An 18,487-nucleotide genomic window follows, 5' to 3' on the forward strand; every position below is an offset into this window, starting at 1 on the left:
CGTTTCTGTTCTATTCTTCTTCTTCTTCATTCTTGTATGTAGGCTTTAAAGCCTGTTTCTTCTTCAATGTTAGCCTCCTAAATTGTTTAAATTATCGCACCATCTTTTTCTTGGTCTGCCAATGCTTCTTCATCCATTTGGGGACTTATCTCATGCTATTCGTACTATCTTATCCTCTGCCATTCTACTGTGTTCGTTCCACTCCTGTTTCCGTTTTCTCACCCATACATTTATATCTTCTACATTGCATGCTCTTCTTATATTTTCGCTTCTCTTCCTATGCAACAGACTTTTCCCTGATATTCGTCGAAGTATTTTCATTTCTGTTGTTTCTAGTAGTCGTCTCGTTTTAGATGTGTCAGGTCTTGTCTCCTCCGTGTATGTCAATATAGGTCTAATTGCTGCTTTATAGATTCTGGTTTTTGTGTCTTGTCTTAGGTGTTTGTTTTTCCAGATTGTGTCATTAAGAGATCCCGCCGCTTTACTTGCTTTTAACCTTTGTTGTCGTACTTCTTCTTCAACATTTCCGGAACTTAGTTATATCTATTCCCAGATATCTAAACCTTGCTTCCTGCTTTATTTGTTTCCCCATCAATTTCGATTTTACATCGTAGTGGGTATTTAGATGTTGTCATACATTTGGTTTTTTCTGCCGATATTATTGAAGATGTATGTTAATCTTTGGCGATTAATGCGGCTTCGTCTGCACAACATAATATTTGGATTTCTTTGTTCCACATTCTGTAACCATGACCTTTACGTACTGCTTCTATTATTTCGTCAATTATTATATTAAAGAGCAGTGGGCTTAACGAGTCACCTTGTCTGACTCCGCTTTGTAGTGGTATAAACTGTGTTAGTTTTCCATTTATCTTTGCCTGTATTCGATTATGGAAGTAGATGTTTTCGGTGGTTTATATTGATTGGTATGTTTCTTCTATGCAGTAGGTGTAAGACGTCTTCGACTTGGATGCGATCAAAAGCCTTTGTCAGGTCTATAAAACAGATATGCTGGTTTATTGTACTCGACGACCTTTTCCGTGATTTGTCATAGTACAAATACGGCTTCTACGCAGGATCTTCCGGATCTGAATTCTTGTTGTTCATCTGATAAAGTTGTTAGTTTATTGATTTTGTTGGTTAGGACTTTTGTGGTAAGCTTAAGTGCGATGTTCAGTAGATTTATACCTCTATAATTGTTGGGGGTCTCCTTTCTTGAACATTGGTAACATTTGTTGTATTCAGTATATTCATCTGTATTTTAGCTTCTATTTTAGATTCTAATTCCCCTTTACATCTTCTCAGGTTAATTGGAAGATATAGTTTCTGAGGATGGTCTATAGACCCGGAAAACAGTGTTCCATTACACATTACACAAAACTGCATTGAAAGCCCAAATTCCACAAAAATAACTGCATACTCTGGAAAATCAATGTTTTTACGTTTCCTTTAACTCATTTTCATTGCATCGCTTTTGGGTACTGATATTTTATTTATAAAAATATTTTTAGGTTCTGCTGCATACCTGGGTGTTCATCATTCTATTCCTGTATGCTCCTAGCAACCGCTAGATAATAAACTGTTACATTATTTTATATATAGTTTATTTTAATAAAATATCCCTGGTGATTTTTATTTATTTATATTATCCAGTTTGAACTGTACATATATATTTTTTAATAAATTACATGTTATACAATATTTGGTTTTTCTTTTTTATTTTAACATTTTTATAAAATCATTTGTTTGATCTTAGCGAATTTAATTGATTTAAAAGGAACGAGACACTGTATCTCAATTTATGGAATGTTGTTGGATCCAGCTCTATGGTATACTTCTTTCTGTTTGATAACGTTATTGATAACACCACAACATTGGGAACTTTAACTAAATCACTAAAAACAAGAATATGGTTAGATAATGAGACTAAAACACAGTCTACATGGAAATTATCAAAAGCATATTTCTTTCGTAAGAACTTAAAACTAACAATTACATAGTTATTCTAAAGTTCACGGGACTTGGCTGTATACCATGTAGTTAAAAAACTCTAATATCGAAGTAAAAAACCCCTTAGTAGTAGGTATAATTTAATTAAAAATCCAAATGGATTACATAAATTTGTTTAGAACGAACGTTTTTGGACTTATCAGTCCATCATCAGTGAACTCATGTACTTGCAAAATAGCCCCAGAACCAAACGGTGGTTAATGTCGAATTCAATTTACATTCTTAAATCGTAAAATTATAAAGGCTTGTAGGAGATGTTAGCAGATACTTTCCGGGAACATTGCGAGACCCTACCCGAAGTCTCAAACAACCATATTGGTCAACAGAAGTCTGCCAAGTGGCAGACTTCAGTTGACTTGGCTTAGTTTGGCAAAGTTTAGAGAAAAGGAATCAGGCACGGCGAAGAATGCTGGATGAGCCAAGTGAAAAAAATAGAAAGAAATATGAACAAGAGAGAAGAAACAAAAGAAATGTGTAGATATAAAAAGCGGGAACACATGAGTAAAAAGCTTGAAGATATTGAGCAACACTATATCAACAAGAACATTATAAATTTCTACCAAGAAGTAAAGAACAGTATTCAAGAGGACAAAAATTTTACAGGAGCAAGGAGGGGCACCTAATAGGCGACAAGGAAGGAAAACTGGATAGATGGAGAGAACATTTTGAGGAACTGCTAAATGAGAGGCAGGAAGGTAATGACGAGGTTCAGAGGAAGTGTTCAAGAAAACTACAACCAAGAGGATGTAGTGGAGCCGCCGACAGATGAGGAAATAATATAAGTTTAAGAAGCATAAATAATAACAAGAGTGCGGGTATCAACGACATTCCTGGAGAGATGATTAAACATGGGGGTAAAGTATTAGAAAAGAGAATATGTAGCCTACTAAAGATGATATGGGTTCAGGAAGAAATGCCAAAACAATGGAGTCAGGCTGTAATATGTCCGGTATTTAAAAAGGGAGATAAATCTCAGTGTGAAAGTTACAGAGGTATCGCTTTGCTTAATAAATATAATTTATAAAGTCCTTGCCAAGGTTATAAGAGAAAAATTAGACATATATGTTAGTGTGCAGGTAGGGGAATATCAAGGTGGTTTTAAGAAAGGAAGATCTACCATCAATCAGATTTTCGTACCAAAGGTGTTACAGAGCGGTACCTACGAACAACAGCTAAACATGAAGCTCCTGTTTATAGACTTCTAGCAGGCGTATGATACAGTCTGTCTAAAGGAAACGTCTTTATCATGCACTTAGGTTGATTGGGATACAGGAGACATGTGGACATAGATCTATGATAATATGATATGTTATAACCAATAGAGATATAAATCCGTCACAAATAATGGATGCAAGATGCCTCAACTCAGCAGATGTAACAGCTACCAGAGCCTAGTATTATGTAAAATAAAAATCATCATGTAATACCTCACACACAAGAGAGCGGCACCAACACAAACAAAAATCACGAGTCAAAGGACTGAATATGGATTGTACGGAACACTTATTTATACAGAAGAAGAATATCAGAGAGAAAATGGGAGAAAAAACAACTTAAAATAATAATCTGCTATGAACACTATACACAGACATACGTCTATGTAAGACTTACCTACATAAAAGGAAGAAGAACTCATAATGATCTCAGAGCTAAGTACTAAAGCTGTGAAATATTTGTAGGATTATTTTTTATAGCACTAAGATTTTTATTAATAATTTTTAAGAATATATTTTACAAACTTTGTGAAAGTGATAAGGTACTACAGTAGTCTCCCTCTATAACGAGAACTGAAATAGCAGACTAATTACCTCGCTATAAGTGGATCTCGTTTTATCATGTTCTTCACCACTGAAATGTTTTGATGCCTCTTACGTAGTTTATTAGGTGTCGATGGTCGACCTTAACAATGAGACTTCGCCATCATAAATTGTAAATTTCCTACAATATTCAATATAGGTCGATAAACAGGAAGTTTATTACAGGCGGTGGAGTTTATTACAGCACTGGCCTCGATAATAACATAGATGTTCGGCATTTCTATATACAGGCAGTTGGGGTATTTATTTATAGCTATTACTGCGCTAAAAACAGGTAAAGAAACACATTCTTCGATTTCATTTTTCCTCGTTATAACCAAATATGCCTTATTATAAGCGAAACCTCATAATATCCGTAATCATTATAGAGAGAGTCTACTGTACCATATGCTTCACCTGACTATGCAATGTCATAACTAGTAATACTTTAAAAGAAAGGATATTATAGTACTTTTAGAGTTTCTTTACATACAAGAAAATCATTTAATTAACGCAAAGATTTCTATATTTGTTAATATGCATTCATAGAATTTTTTGACTTAATTTTTTTGGGAAGGTAAACTGATACGGAGTGACCTAATAGTTTACTTGTATCATTTACTAATAGTATGCAATAATTTTGTACAAATAATAATAGGATTAGGTAGAAGGAAATATTAAAAAAATATATTTAGAGGCAAGGTAAGCAAGGATTTGTATCTTCCCCTAAAACTACATCTAATTAAATGCTACATTTCTCCGATCTTACTGTATGGTGTGGAGACGTGGATGCTGACAGAGACGCTCATAAGAAAACTAGAAGCTTTCAAAATGTAAGTGTATACACACATTCTTCGTATATCCTGAACCGAACATGTCACCAGCATAGAGGTAATCCCCAGAATCAGAAAAGAGAAAGAAATCGAGAGCACAATTAAACAAAGAAAACTTAAATATCTAGGCCATATATTGAGATAAGATAAGTACCATCTACTGCAATTGATTATCTAGGGGAAAATAGACAGTAAGCATGGGCCAGGTAGGAGAAGACACTCGTGGCCAGGGTACAAAATATCCATGATATTTGTATAAATATCAAAATATCGGATATACAGGGTGCGCCAAACCTCTGGTTTTCTTTGATTACGGCTAAATTATGGGATATACAAAAAAATGTTTTTAACAAAATTAATGTATATCGAAACCGTCTATAATTTAAAATTATTTTCGATTATACAGGGTGAGTCAGAACGACGGTACGAACCAAAGTTGTGTTTTTTTAAATGGAACACCCTATATATTAAATCATTTTTGAATATATTTTTTAAAAATATTAATAATTTGTATAAGGTATTATAGGTCTAAAGTTAACAAGTTTCGAAATATTTACACTTCTATTCAGAAGAATGGTAATATTCAAAGGGTTGTGAATTAGGCTTTCGAGGTAATAAAAATTTAAATGATATTCCAAAGTTTTTTTAGTATACTGTTATTTTTAAATAAATTAACATATTTGACATATAGCTATAGAGTATACAGTGTGATCACTATTTGCAAATACAAAATTTTCTCATATTTTTTATTAATGGGACACCCTGTATATGAATATTGCCTTTTGTAGTAAATATTACAACTTTTCTTTTGGTATAAGGTTGTATGCACCTAGCATGTTTCGTTTTGTAGATATTTAAAAAAAAACTATAGATTTTACGTTTTTGCGGATTTTTTATTAAAAAAAAATTTTGCAAACAAAAATAATTATAATATGGTTTTAGAAACATACATTAAAATATCAAATATGAAAATAAAAACGTAATTAAAGATTAAAATAAATCGCACACTAGTACAATTCAATTGAATTTAATAACTTAAAATTATTTTACAAAAAATATTTTACGATACTAATGAATTCATAAATTAGTTACTAAATTAAATAAACAACCAAATTTGATATCTACCCTAGAAATTTCTCTACCACAGAAACTTTCCTGTACCAAATTAATTGTTAGTTAGTATATTGTACTTACGACTAAGATCAGTTATACTTTTAATTTAAATACCTCTTAAATTTACTTACATCTTGAGAACATAATTATAAAGTATGCTTTGAAACAAATGAATGTTAAATGTATCAGCCAAATTATTTATTAATATAAATAGTATTAACTGGTGTCACAAAAGCTGGTAATACTTTTGTAGTTGAAATTTTTGTAACAATTTTTTATATTTTAAATTTCAATTTTTCAACCGAACAATTGGTGGATATGACATTATTTGTTTTGGGCGAAACCATTAGAAATTATTACCAGCTTTTGTGACACAACTACATATTATGTAGATACTATTTACTTCATAATATACTTCTATAACGTTCATTTGTTTCAAAGCATACTTTATACGTTCTCAAGATGTAGAAAAGTTTCTAGGGTAGATATCAAATTTGGTTGTTTATTTAATTTAGTAACTAATTTAGGCATTCATTAGTATGGTAAAATATTTTTTGTAAAATAATTTTAAGTTATTAAATTCAATTGAATTGTACTAGTATGCGATTTATTTTAATCTTTAATTACGTTTTTATTTTCATATTTGATATTTTAATGGATGTTTCTAGAACCAGATTATAATTATTTTTTTTGCAAAAAATTTTTTTAATAAAAAATCCGCAAAAACGTAAAATCTATAGTTTTTTTTTAAATATCTACAAAACGAAACATGCTAGGTGCATACAACCTAATACCAAAAGAAAGGTTGAAATATTTACTAGAAAAGAAAATACTCATATACAGGGTGTCCCATTTAAAAAAAATGAGAAAATTTTGTATTTGCAAATAGTGATCACACTGTATACTCTATGGCTATATGTCAAATATGTTAATTTATTTAAAAAATAACAGTATACTAAAAAAACTTTGGAATATCATTTAAATTTTTATTACCTTGAAAGCCTAATTCACAGCCCTTTGAATATTACCATTTTTCTGAATAAAAGTGTAAATATTTCGAAAATTGTTAATTTTAGGCCTATAATACCTTATACAAATTCTTAATATTTTTAAAAAATATATTCAAAAATGATTTAATATATAGGGTGTTCCATTTAAAAAAACACAACTTTGGTTCGTACCATCGTTCTGACTCACCCTGTATAATCGAAAATAATTTTAAATTATAGACGGTTTCGATATACATTAATTTTGTTAAAAACATTTTTTTGTATATCCCATAATTTAGCCGTAATCAAAGAAAACCAGAGGTTTGGCGCACCCTGTATATGATATACAGGGTGTCCAGAAACTCTACCGACAAACAAAGACAGGAGATTCCTCAGATAATTTTAAGACAATTTAACCCAATTCACCTAGTTCGAAAATGCTTCTTAAGGGAGCTAGAGCTCTTTGAAGATGGCGTCATGAAATTAGTTTTTCTTAAATACCTCCAGAACGCTTCTATTTAGAAAAACGAAAATTGGTATGCATATTTACTTTTCAGAGATGAATCGCTTCCACCCATTGCAAATTTCTAGTACCGGTCATAGGCGTCCGTTTTGGGTAGAGCAACGGGTATTTTATCGCATAACTTTTTTGTCCTTAACTTTTATGCATTTTTGACACCGGATTATTAAATTGTGAGGTATTCTAGTACTAAAAGGTACTCTTGCTTTAAGTCGGTAGGACACACCGTTTTCTATAAAAATCGATTTGAAAGTTTTTCGTTTCTGGAATTTGAAAAAAAATTGAAAGAACTTTTCAACAAAAAACGAAGTATTTTACCAACATAAAGTAAAGGCCGGTTGTTCGAACGCTAATCAAGAAGTTGATTATAATCAATAATTTATTGTAATCAATTTTCTTGATGGGAATCAAATCGCGACATGAAAAATACATGTAAAACACCAATCAGTTATTGATTGTAGGTAAAACAGTAATTAAAATATAGCCGCAGCTCTTAAATTATTAAAAATTGCTTATTATTATTATTGATATGTAAGTAAAAACAAGAAATTAACATCAGAAAGAGTTTAATTATGTTTTATTTTAAATTAAAACCAAAATAATAAAATAAATCAGTCAACATAACCTCAAAATGCGACATCTGTCAGAAGTACACTTAATCAAATATAATTGTAATTAAATATTTGATAATGATCAGTTTTGATTAGCGTTCGAACAACCGGCCCTAAGAGTAACTTTTCGTACTCGAATACCTCATAATTTAATAATCTAGTGTCAAAAATGCTCAAAAATTCAAGACAAAAAAGTTATTCTATAAAATAACTGTTGATCTACCCAAAACGGACGCCTATGACCAGTATTAGAAATTCACAATTAATGAAATCGATTTATCTCTGTAATATAAAAAAATGTACCAGTTTTCGTCTTTCTAAACAGTTTTTTTTTGAATTTTTTTTTAATTCAAAAAGCGAAAAAAATTCAAATCGATTTTTCTAGAAAACGGTGTGTCCTATCGATTTAAAACAAGAGTACCTTTTAGTACTAGAATACTTCACAATTTAAGAGTCCAGTGTCAGAAATGCATAAAAGTTAAAGATAAAAAAGTTATGCGTTAAAATAACCGTTGCCCTACCCAAAACGGACGCCTACGATCGGTACTAGACATTTGCAATGGATGGATTAGATTTATATCTTAAAGATAAAAACGCGTACCAATTTTTGTTTTTCTAAAGAGAAGCGTCCTGGAGGTATTTAAGAAAAACTAATTACAAGACACCATCTTCAAAGAGCTCTAGCTCCCTTAGGAAGCATTTTCGGACTAAGTAAATTAGGTTAAATTATCTTAAAATTATCTGAAGAATCTCCTGTCTTCGTTTGTCGGTAGAGTTTCTGGACACCCTGTATATCCGATATATATCCAAAATGTGATATTTATATGATATTTTGGAAAACATTTCAATAGAGAAACTATTAAAATAAGACTCTTAGGGCCGGTTGTTCGAACGCTAATCAAAACTGATCATTATCAAATATGTAATTACAATTATATTTGATTAAGCGTACTTCTGACAGATGTCGCATTTTGAGGTTATGTTGACTGATTTATTTTATTATTTTGGTTTTAATTTAAAATAAAACATAATTAAACTCTTTCTGATGTTAATTTCTTGTTTTTACTTACAAATCAATAATAATAATAAGCAATTTTTAATAATTTAAGAGCTGCGGCTATATTTTAATTACTGTTTTACCTACAATCAATAACTGATTAGTGTTTTACATGTATTTTTCATGTCGCGATTTGATTCCCATCAAGAAAATTGATTACAATAAATGATTGATTATAATCAACTTCTTGATTAGCGTTCGAACAACCGGCCCTAATTGTAAAATGTAACAGTATAAAAGATATATTTTTACTTTAAATAAAAAATACATATCTAATAAAAGATATATTTTTACTTAAATAAAAAATACAAAAATTTTTGTCAAAGTATAAACATACGTATGGTAATATGTTACATAAACAGAAAACAAAATGATAGGCGTATCCAAGTAACAACTAAATTAACTAAAAATATTGAAAACATTAACATAAACATATTATTATAGGTATTTCTATTTTTCCAAAATAACTTAAAATTCTGAACATTTAAAAAACAAAATCATTTAGAAAATTAATTAAGATAAAGGTTCAACATCGGAAGTGTCTGAATCAAAACCAGTAAAGCACCCAAGACTTAATTCTGCCTCTTCATTTTCCCTTCTTTCAGCTTCTTGTTCAGGCCAAATCCATTCCAAATTGTCATGTTTTTGGTATGAAGAACTGTTTAAATATATAAACATGAATACAAGTTTAGCAGCCTTTTCTGTTCCTAAATTATTTCGTAATTTGGAATGCACAAGTCCAAAGCTTGAAAAGCACCTTTCAATGCCTGCCGTTGAGGCTACTGCTGTAAGTAATTGGTTAATGCATTCGAGAAATATGTTTTTATCAGGCCAAGCAGATTCAGCGATTGGAACAGACTTCCTCCATAATAATGGAGATGTTTTTTTTTTGAAATTTGGACCATACATGAAAGACGGAAGGTTTAGACTTCGAAGTTACGGCCATTACAAACGGAACAAAATCTGTGTTGAATTTAAATATTCATAAGCCTGTCCTTTTTGTTCGGCAGTAAGTCTTTCTCCCAGAAAGCGATGGTCCAGTAAGTTTGCCAAAAAATGAGGCGAACCTAGAGCCATATTCCTCCTTTGGTAATAAACGTTCTTAATTTGAATTGGTTGATCACTCAGATCTCTTTCCAGTTGAATCCAAATTTCTACGGCAACAACAATTGTATTTGTCTCGTTACATTCTATCAACTGCCACTGAAACAGGATGCAATCTTTCTAGAAAGTCTTTAACATTTGCCACAATGCCTTCTTATGTAAAAATTAGCACGAAATAAAACACTGATATATATCACGATATTTATAATATGAATATCATGATATATATCACGATATATATCTTAATATATGTCAGTGGATATATATCCTCGCGCCATGCTCGTGGCTCTAAAATCTGCGGAAGTGGTTCAGGCTCACATCTGTAGAACTATTCAGAAATGCCATAAGCAAGAGCAGAATTGTCATATTAATAGCCAAAGTTTCAACGGGCTTCACTTGAAGAAGATATTTGGAGTAAATTTGTAGTTAAAATATTGAAAATATGCCTGAATATGTTTGTACATGTTATACACGAGTATTTCATGGTGTATTGGATGACTGGTGGACTAGGGAAACCATTAAAGTTATATAAATTAGTAGCTTACCTATTACTTAAACTGATATCAATTCTCCACCGAAATAAAGATAGCTTTCCAAAAGTTTCAGTATAGCTCCTTCTTAAATTCTCTATAATGCTTTCTCGATTTCCTATTAATGGCAAATTTTCTATAAATTCTGGAGAAAATCCAATTTCCGTTAACCGCTCAACAAATTCGTTATCATCAAATCGCAAAAAAAGTGTAACAAACATCAAATATACACCTAAAATTTCTTCTAGGTCTTCTTTAGGAATACTTATATCTCTTGATAAATTAAGAACAGTTTTCGTTCTTTCCTGTTCTGTTAACAGATATGAGGAGAATACCACTACAATAAAAAGCAATTAGTAAGGGATATTATAAAACTTGAAAAAACATAAAATGGTTTTGTAAGCGCTATTCATAGACTTTAAACAGACTTATGATAAAGTTGATGAGAAGAAATGTATGAAGCACTAAGACAGCTGAGAATACCAGAGAACAAGTTAATCTAATAAGAATGAGCTTCAATAGAACAAGCAAAGAAATAGTGTGGAACACTCTCTGAAGAGTTTGTAGTTAAAAAAGGACTTAGACAAGGTGACTCTCTATTGACAGTGTTATTTAATCTGGTTTTGGAAATAATTATAAGTAACAGCAGAATAGAAACACAGATACAATCTACCATAGTACCATAACGTCTAATGAGCATCAATGCATGGCCTACACCGACTACCTTATGCTGCTAGCAAAATCGTATAATGAATTAAGGTACTAGTACACTTTAGAAGACCAAAAATAATCATTTTTTTCAAGAATTTTTTTCTCAGAACCTTTATTAAAAATGAACATAAAACTTTTTACATATCAATATCTAACTCTTAGAGAGTACAAAAAAATATATCTTTTTTCATTTATGCACATACACTAATATTGTAGAAGGCGCAAATGTCGAGGCCTCGAAAAATGATGGCGGACAGTTAATCTCAGGATTGGGATGTCGGAAACAAAATAATCGTACTGCATTTGAAAAAGGAAGGTTTCTTACGTGACAATTTACCCCAATTTGACCAAAAAATAAAAAATAAATGTTTTTTAACCAAGAAAAACTGAAGAAAAACGGGCGATTTTTTCACAAAAATTTTTCAAATTTCCGTAAAATCTTTTTTTGTGGAATTTTTCACTAACGGTAGTAAATTGTCACGTAAGAAACCTTCCTTTTTTAAATGCCGTACGATTTTTCTGTTTCAGAGATTTCAATCCTGAGATTAACTGTCCTCTAGTCCGCCATGAGAACTTTTTTTTTTTTTTCCCTGGAAGCCGTCTGTTGTGAACCGGTTGTACTGCAGCCACTTGGCTTATTGTACATCTTCCATTGTTTATGAAACCCACTCCAGAATTCTGGAACCCTGTACCAGCTTGTACAGGTCTAGTGGGTGGGTGCCATATAAATTTGGAGTCATTTCGATGTCTCCGAAAAGTGTTTGCCGCCTCCGATCCAATGCCTCACAGTCATGCAAGATATGGTTGACTGTTTCAGGTTCTCTGTTACAGAGTCTGCAGCTCAAGTCTCCATGAAACAGCCCCATTGTATGTAGGTGACCCTTAACTGGCGCATGTCCAGTGAGGAAACCTGTTATGACTCTGAGCTGATTCCTGCTTGTTTTCAGCAGTAACTCAGCTCTACTAGCACATGTCTGTCCGATATACATCTTGCCATGTGTTTGACCGGGTACACTCTCCCAGTGTGAGTTGTGTTGGCTTCGGATCCAGGCTTTTTTTCGTTCGCGGACGGTGCTTTTTGGCACTCCCACGGCCGGCTCTGGACCCAGGTATTTTGTAGCTGATGCTCTCTTGGCAAGTGCATCAGCTCTTTCATTGCCGTATATGCCCCGATGACCTGGAACCCATACCAGTATAACACTGTTATGTTGTGCCAGTCTATCAAGTTCTTGTCGACATTCTCACACCAGCCTAGAGTTCACCTTAGGACTTATAAGAGCCCCAATGGCTGCTTGGCTATCTGTGCATATGTTAACCCGCTGCAGTTCGAATGCCCTCAGGTTGTTTTCTCTTGCACACTGCAAGATTGCAAAAATCTCTGCCTGAAATACGGAGGTACATTCCCCCAGTGGAATAGAAATGTTGAAATTTCCACCACTATAGAATATTCCTGCGCCTGAACCGTCTGCAGTTTTAGACCCGTCCGTATACCAGGTGCGACCCTGCAGTGTGTCGAGAGTTTCCTCTGTCCCATTCGTCTCGTGGGCAAATGTCCACTTGAAAAGGTACTTCAGGCATATATCTTGATGTCATATGGTCAGAAATCATCATCCATTCGGCATCATTAATTTCATTCGTTATTTTAATATGTCCTGATTTAACTGGTACGTTGCTCAGGTTTTCTCGCAGTCTATAATAGCCCATTCTCGCCTCACCTCTTATTGTTATATGTAAAGGAGGGAGATCCAGTAGTGCCTCCATACCTGCCGTAGGTGTGCCCCTCATAGCCCCCGTGATCCCGAGACAAGCAAGTCTTTGCACCTTGCTTAATTTGATGATGGCACTTTTTTGCTGCACTTTTGACCTCCATACCACTGATGCATTTGTAATTGTGTGTTTTACCACCATGTTATAAGCCCAATATACCATGTCTGGTCTCAAACCCCACATTTTTCCAAGAGTACGTCTGGCTACCATTAACGTAGATACCGCTCTCTTTGTTATTCTTTCTATCTGCTGATTCCAAGTAAGTCTTGAGTCTATTATTATCCCGAGATACTTTACTTCACTCACCAGATTTAAATGTACACCATTTAGACTTAGAGGACCCAATTCCTCTGAATTCCTTCTTTTAGTAAATTTCATGATTTTGGACTTTAGAGGACTGATGTTAAGCCCTACATTTGAAGTCCATTCTGTAACTACGGTCAGAGCCTGTTGCATTCGATCTCTGACTGTACCATTAAATTTTCCGTGGGCTAAGATGACTAGGTCATCCGCATAGCCCAGGACGTGATGCCTATCGTTGTCAAGTCTAGCTATCAGGCCATCCATGACCAGATTCCACAATAGAGGAGATAAGACTCCCCCCTGTGGGCAGCCTCTGGCTACCTGAGCTGACACTGTATCCCCTAGCAACGTAGCATATATCACACGGCTTCTCAGCATGCAGTCTATCCATCTACAGCTTGTTTCGTCTATTCCTTTTAGACGGATCGCCCTTGTGATCGCTTCGTAGGAGGTGTTGTCAAATGCTCCCTCAATATCGAGAAATGCACCCAACATCACCTCTTGGTTTTCTAGAACGTACTCCACTCTCTGTACAAGATGGTGCAGTGCCGTTTCTGTGGAGACTCCCGCTCGATATGCATATTGTCCCCGATGTATCGGACTTTCAACCAATACACCATCCCTGATATGCCTATCGAGCAGTTTTTCTAAGGTCTTCAGTACGAATGACATCAGACTTAATGGCCGCAGAGACTTGGCCCTTTCCTGTCCGATTTTGCCAGGTTTGGGTATAAAAGCCACCCTTATCAGCCTCCATGCTTTTGGTATGTACCCCAGCCCTAAACTAGCCTGCAGTCATCAGAACTACTTTTTTTGAGGCCTCGACTTTGGCGCCCTCTACAATATTAGTGTATGTGCATAAATTAAAAAAGATCTATTTTTGTATTCTCTAAGAGTTAGATATTAATATGTAAAAAGTTTTATGTTCTTATCTAATAAAGATTCTGAAAAAAAAATCTTGAAAAGAGAATCATGACCAGATGGAATTCCACCCATACTATTAAAAAATGTAGATGTACTTTAACCCGTCCCTTATATTTTCTGTTTTCTCATTCCCTTGATTCAGGTATTTGTCCAAGTTTGTGGAAATCTAGTTTTATTGTTCCTATTCATAAATCAGGTGACAGGAGTAATATAGCTAACTACAGACCAATAAGCATTCTTTCCTAAAATTCTAGAGAGTATAATATGCGACTCTATTAAAACACCTTTATGCAATGTACTAATTGAAGAGCAACATGGTTTTCTTTCAGGTAGATCAACTTCTACAAATCTTTTACTTTTCACGCAATACATATCTGATGCTTTGGAAAGGAGACTACAGGTGGATGCTATTTATACAGATTTCTCCAAAGCATTTGACACTGTGAATCATAAATTGTTGTGTAACAAGCTTAAATCTATTGGATTTACGGGCAATCTGTATAACTGGTTATGTAGTTACCTAACTAGCAGAATACAACTTGTTAAAATTAAACACTTCCAATCTAGTGAAATTTCCGTAACATCTGGTGTTCCACAAGGAAGACACTTAGGGCCTTTCCTTTTTAATATATTTGTTAATGACATTAAATCTCAAATTAACTCTAAATTTCTGCTATTTGCTGAAAATCTATAGAATTATCGAATCCGTCTCAGATTGTGAAAAACTTCAAAATGATATTAACAAAATTATGGCATTGTGCAATTGGAACCAAATGAGCATTAATGTTGGAAAATGTCACTTTATTCATTTCTGTAGAAGAATTAACAACCTCTTTTATAATTACAAATTAGCTGAAGAACCACTGAAGGCTGTATCAACTGTAAGAGATTTAGGTGTTCAATTAGATTCCAAACTAAATTTTTGCGCTCATTTTGATTATGTGAATAACCAGGCAATTAAAATGTTAGGCTTCATTATTAGAACTTCTAGTGTTTGCATAACATTAATTCCATCAGACTGATTTATTTTTCCCTAGTTAGATCTGTTCTTGAGTATTGCTCAGTTGTTTGGTCACCCACTTATGAAGTCCATATAGCCAAGCTTGAAAAAGTCCAAAATAAATTCATTAGGTACTTAAGTTTTAAATTACACAAACCTTTAAGTGACCATTCCTACTCAGAAATTAGAAATAAATTAAACCTTCCTAGGCTATCTTCCAGACGGATGTATGCTGATGTTTTGTTTCTTCATAAACTACTGAATTCAAAAATTAATTGCAATGATCTACTGTCTCTAATTGACTTTAATGTTCCCTCTAGAGTTACTAGAACATCCCTAAATTTTGCAATTAAATTTCATCGCTGCAACTTTGGTAGGCATTCTCTGCTGAGTAGAATCATTCTAAATGGAAATAGAATAGACCTTGATTTGTTGCTGTGCGCTTCGGAAAATGTTTGTAGACAGTGTTTAAAAAAATTTTGTAATCTTATGTGATTTATATTTGTTATTTACTTTGTATTATTTTAATATTTATTTTTTCTATATAGCTGCATTGCCAATTTTTGTCATACATATTTACTATATCTTTATATTTATTGTATCACTAGATAATTACAGTGAAAATTGGATAATTCGAATCCCAAGGGACCGTTAAAAAAATTCGAATTAAAAAATAAATCTACAAAAACAAGGATTAGCTACAAAAACATCTGCAAATGATAAATATCAGTAGTTGATCAGCAAAAAAACAGTAGTTGCTAATTTTTATTTCTTGGAGATGTTTTTGTTCCTATTTTTGCCCGAGTTTTGTCAATCTAAAAAAATTGGCTAACAAAATTCGGCCAAAAGTACCAATTAAAACATTTGTAAGCTATAAAAAAGATCGACTTTATTTTTTTCCAAAAGGATCCGAAATTTTTAGCTGCTTTTTAGAATTTAGCTTCTCAGTAATGACAAAAGATGATTCTAAGATATTCAGAAAAGATACTTAGCAGAAAAGTTCGAATTATCCAAAATATAATTCGAATTATTCACGATTTTTTACCATTAGTTATATAGGAAATGCTAGGGACCAAAATAAAAATTCGAATTAAAGAAGATTTAGAATTATAGAAGTTCGACTTAAGCAGGTTCCACTGTATAATATTTTGTGTATATATTAAATTGGGTGGTATCCCGTATCCCGTTAATAAATAAATAAATGAGAAGATTACTGAGAGAAGCAAAAAAATTCGGCCTAGAAATGAATGAAGAAAAAACAAAATACATTGTGCTATGAAACACAGAAAAAGAACCTGAAGATATGCTAAAGTTAACAGTGTTTGATGGAAAACAGTATAAATTTAAAAGAGTACAGCACTTTACATATCTAGGTGTTGTAATAGATGAAAAACGACACAAGCAAAATGAACTAAAGCACAGGATAGCAAAAGGTAACAGAAAGGTGGGCAGTTTAACCTTCCGTTACTCGCGCCAACTTTTTGTGATCGAATACTCGCGCACGGTGCAGAAGACCGGGTCCAAAAATATGGGTCAGCAATATTTGAAAAAATTTTTTTTTGCAAAATTGTGTACAATTATATTATTTAATGAATATATGATCATATAATTGTGTAAATATGCGTTTGTGTCAACATTATATTACTTTAACAAAAAGTAATTTTGTAAATCATCATCTTCATATGTTTCCTCATCAGTTGATACTTCCTCAAATAATTTTAATAATCTTTGCTTCTCCTTCTCGTAATCCATATCTAAATATAAATAAACAAATATATAAACATTAAAAATAAGAAAAAGACCTTAAATTACCTGACTAATTAAAACTTACTACTTTTAATTACCTGACTAATTAATAGGTCTTGCCTAATAATAAAAGTACAATACTCTTTTTTACACTGCACGTGGACTTCACACACAGTTGACTGATGACTGAAGAGGTATATGCAGCAGCAATTGAAAATATGCACTACAATCAGAGTTACAGGCAGTTATTTAGAGGCCCGGTCTCATACACCGTGTGTGAGTAATGGAGGGTTAAGAAAATGATTGAAGTCGAAGTATGTATCAAGAAAGAGTAGAATATACACATAGGCATAACCAGGGGGCGGTTTTGGGGGTTGTAACCCCCATTTAGATGTACTTTGAGCTCTATACCCTTAACACCATTACTATTCCAAACCCCCCAGAGACCGTCAAGTAGTTGTAACCCCCCCTTAGGATCATCCTGGTCACACCTCTGAATATACAAAACTGTAATAAGAGCAACAATCACCTATGGATGTGAGACCTGGATGCTAAATACAACAGAAGAAGAAAGAGTTGGCAAAGAAGAATAAAGAATTATGGATACTTTACAAGGAACCAAGTATAACAAGATACACAAAGGCACAAAGAATCAGGAGGGCAGGTCATTTTGAGATAATGCATAGGGCAAGAATGCCAAAGACGGTACTGCTAAGAAGACCAGTTGGGACAAGGAGATGAGGTACACCAAGGAAAAAGTTCACCAAGGGGTAAAGTTTCAGAAAGATATAGGATCTATGGAAATTACAGACTGGAAAGAGAAAAATAGGATACAGTGGAGAACCATAGGGCAGCCCTTTTTACATAGACATTAAATAATATTATATATAAGACATTAGAATATACTGTCACATGTATTTTCTAAAATTGTAAAGCCCTAGGCCTACACAGCCTGTAGAGCTTATTAAATTAATATTATAAAGCTACAAAAGTGAAACTTACATTTTAATATCTTATTTCTATAGTCATTTGGAATCTCTGAGACCAGGTTAATGGTATTTTTGGATAACTCTGATATATTCATTTTTTTATTATGGCACTATATATTAGTATACAGACTTAATTATGATTTCATTTCTTTGTTCTTTTTGCAAAATATCTTTATTTATAAATCCTACGAATCTCACATTAATCAAAATACATTTTTCTGTGTTGTGACATGTGACAAATGTAATTTGTAACAACATTTGTAATCATAAACAAGTTTCTTCGATGGCCACATTTCTTTTAGAGCTGCCAGCCAGCCATCAAATTGAACAAATATACAGAACAGAAATGTAAAATTACTAAAAACTATTGTTGATAATACATAACATTAAGCAATAATCATTCACAATATATATTTAAATGTCTTTAAATAAGAAATTGTGTTTTTTATATTGTGTACAACAAAGGAACCAAAACTGTTATATT

The 18,487-nt window shown here is 32.9% G+C and overlaps 2 protein-coding genes across 2 annotated transcripts in view; one reads left to right on the plus strand and one right to left on the minus strand.

Moving 5' to 3' along the window:
* LOC126893190 (golgin-84) overlaps nt 1–1,701 on the plus strand; it is a 44,154-nt gene extending 42,453 nt beyond the window's left edge. Inside the window, exon 9 of the mRNA XM_050663145.1 lies at nt 1,512–1,701. Within this exon, the coding sequence (XP_050519102.1) occupies nt 1,512–1,571 (60 nt within the window). The 3' untranslated portion in view covers nt 1,572–1,701. The remainder of the gene's footprint in view (nt 1–1,511) is intronic.
* LOC126893192 (uncharacterized) lies at nt 1,627–18,253 on the minus strand. Its single transcript, XM_050663147.1, has 3 exons — nt 18,017–18,253; nt 10,579–10,900; nt 1,627–1,895 (listed from the first exon to the last, which is right to left on the minus strand). Exons 1-3 carry the CDS (start codon nt 18,096–18,098, stop codon nt 1,739–1,741), a joined length of 561 nt encoding a protein of 186 aa, XP_050519104.1. The 5' UTR covers nt 18,099–18,253; the 3' UTR covers nt 1,627–1,738.
* Between the last annotated feature and the right edge of the window lie 234 nt (nt 18,254–18,487).

Source organism: Diabrotica virgifera, chromosome 10 (genome assembly GCF_917563875.1).
Source record: "Diabrotica virgifera virgifera chromosome 10, PGI_DIABVI_V3a".
NCBI classification, from domain to species: Eukaryota; Metazoa; Arthropoda; class Insecta; order Coleoptera; family Chrysomelidae; genus Diabrotica; species Diabrotica virgifera.

Excerpts from the sequence above, each read along its gene's own strand:
- LOC126893192 (XM_050663147.1), bottom strand. The coding sequence starts at position 18,098 with ATGAATATATCAGAGTTATCCAAAAATACCATTAACCTGGTCTCAGAG. Across the intron at positions 10,901-18,016 it reads TAGAAATAAGATATTAAAAT|TGGTATTCTCCTCATATCTG; the intron begins GTAAGTTTCACT and ends TTTTTATTGTAG. Across the intron at positions 1,896-10,578 it reads GATATCAGTTTAAGTAATAG|TGATTTAGTTAAAGTTCCCA; the intron begins GTAAGCTACTAA and ends TCTTGTTTTTAG.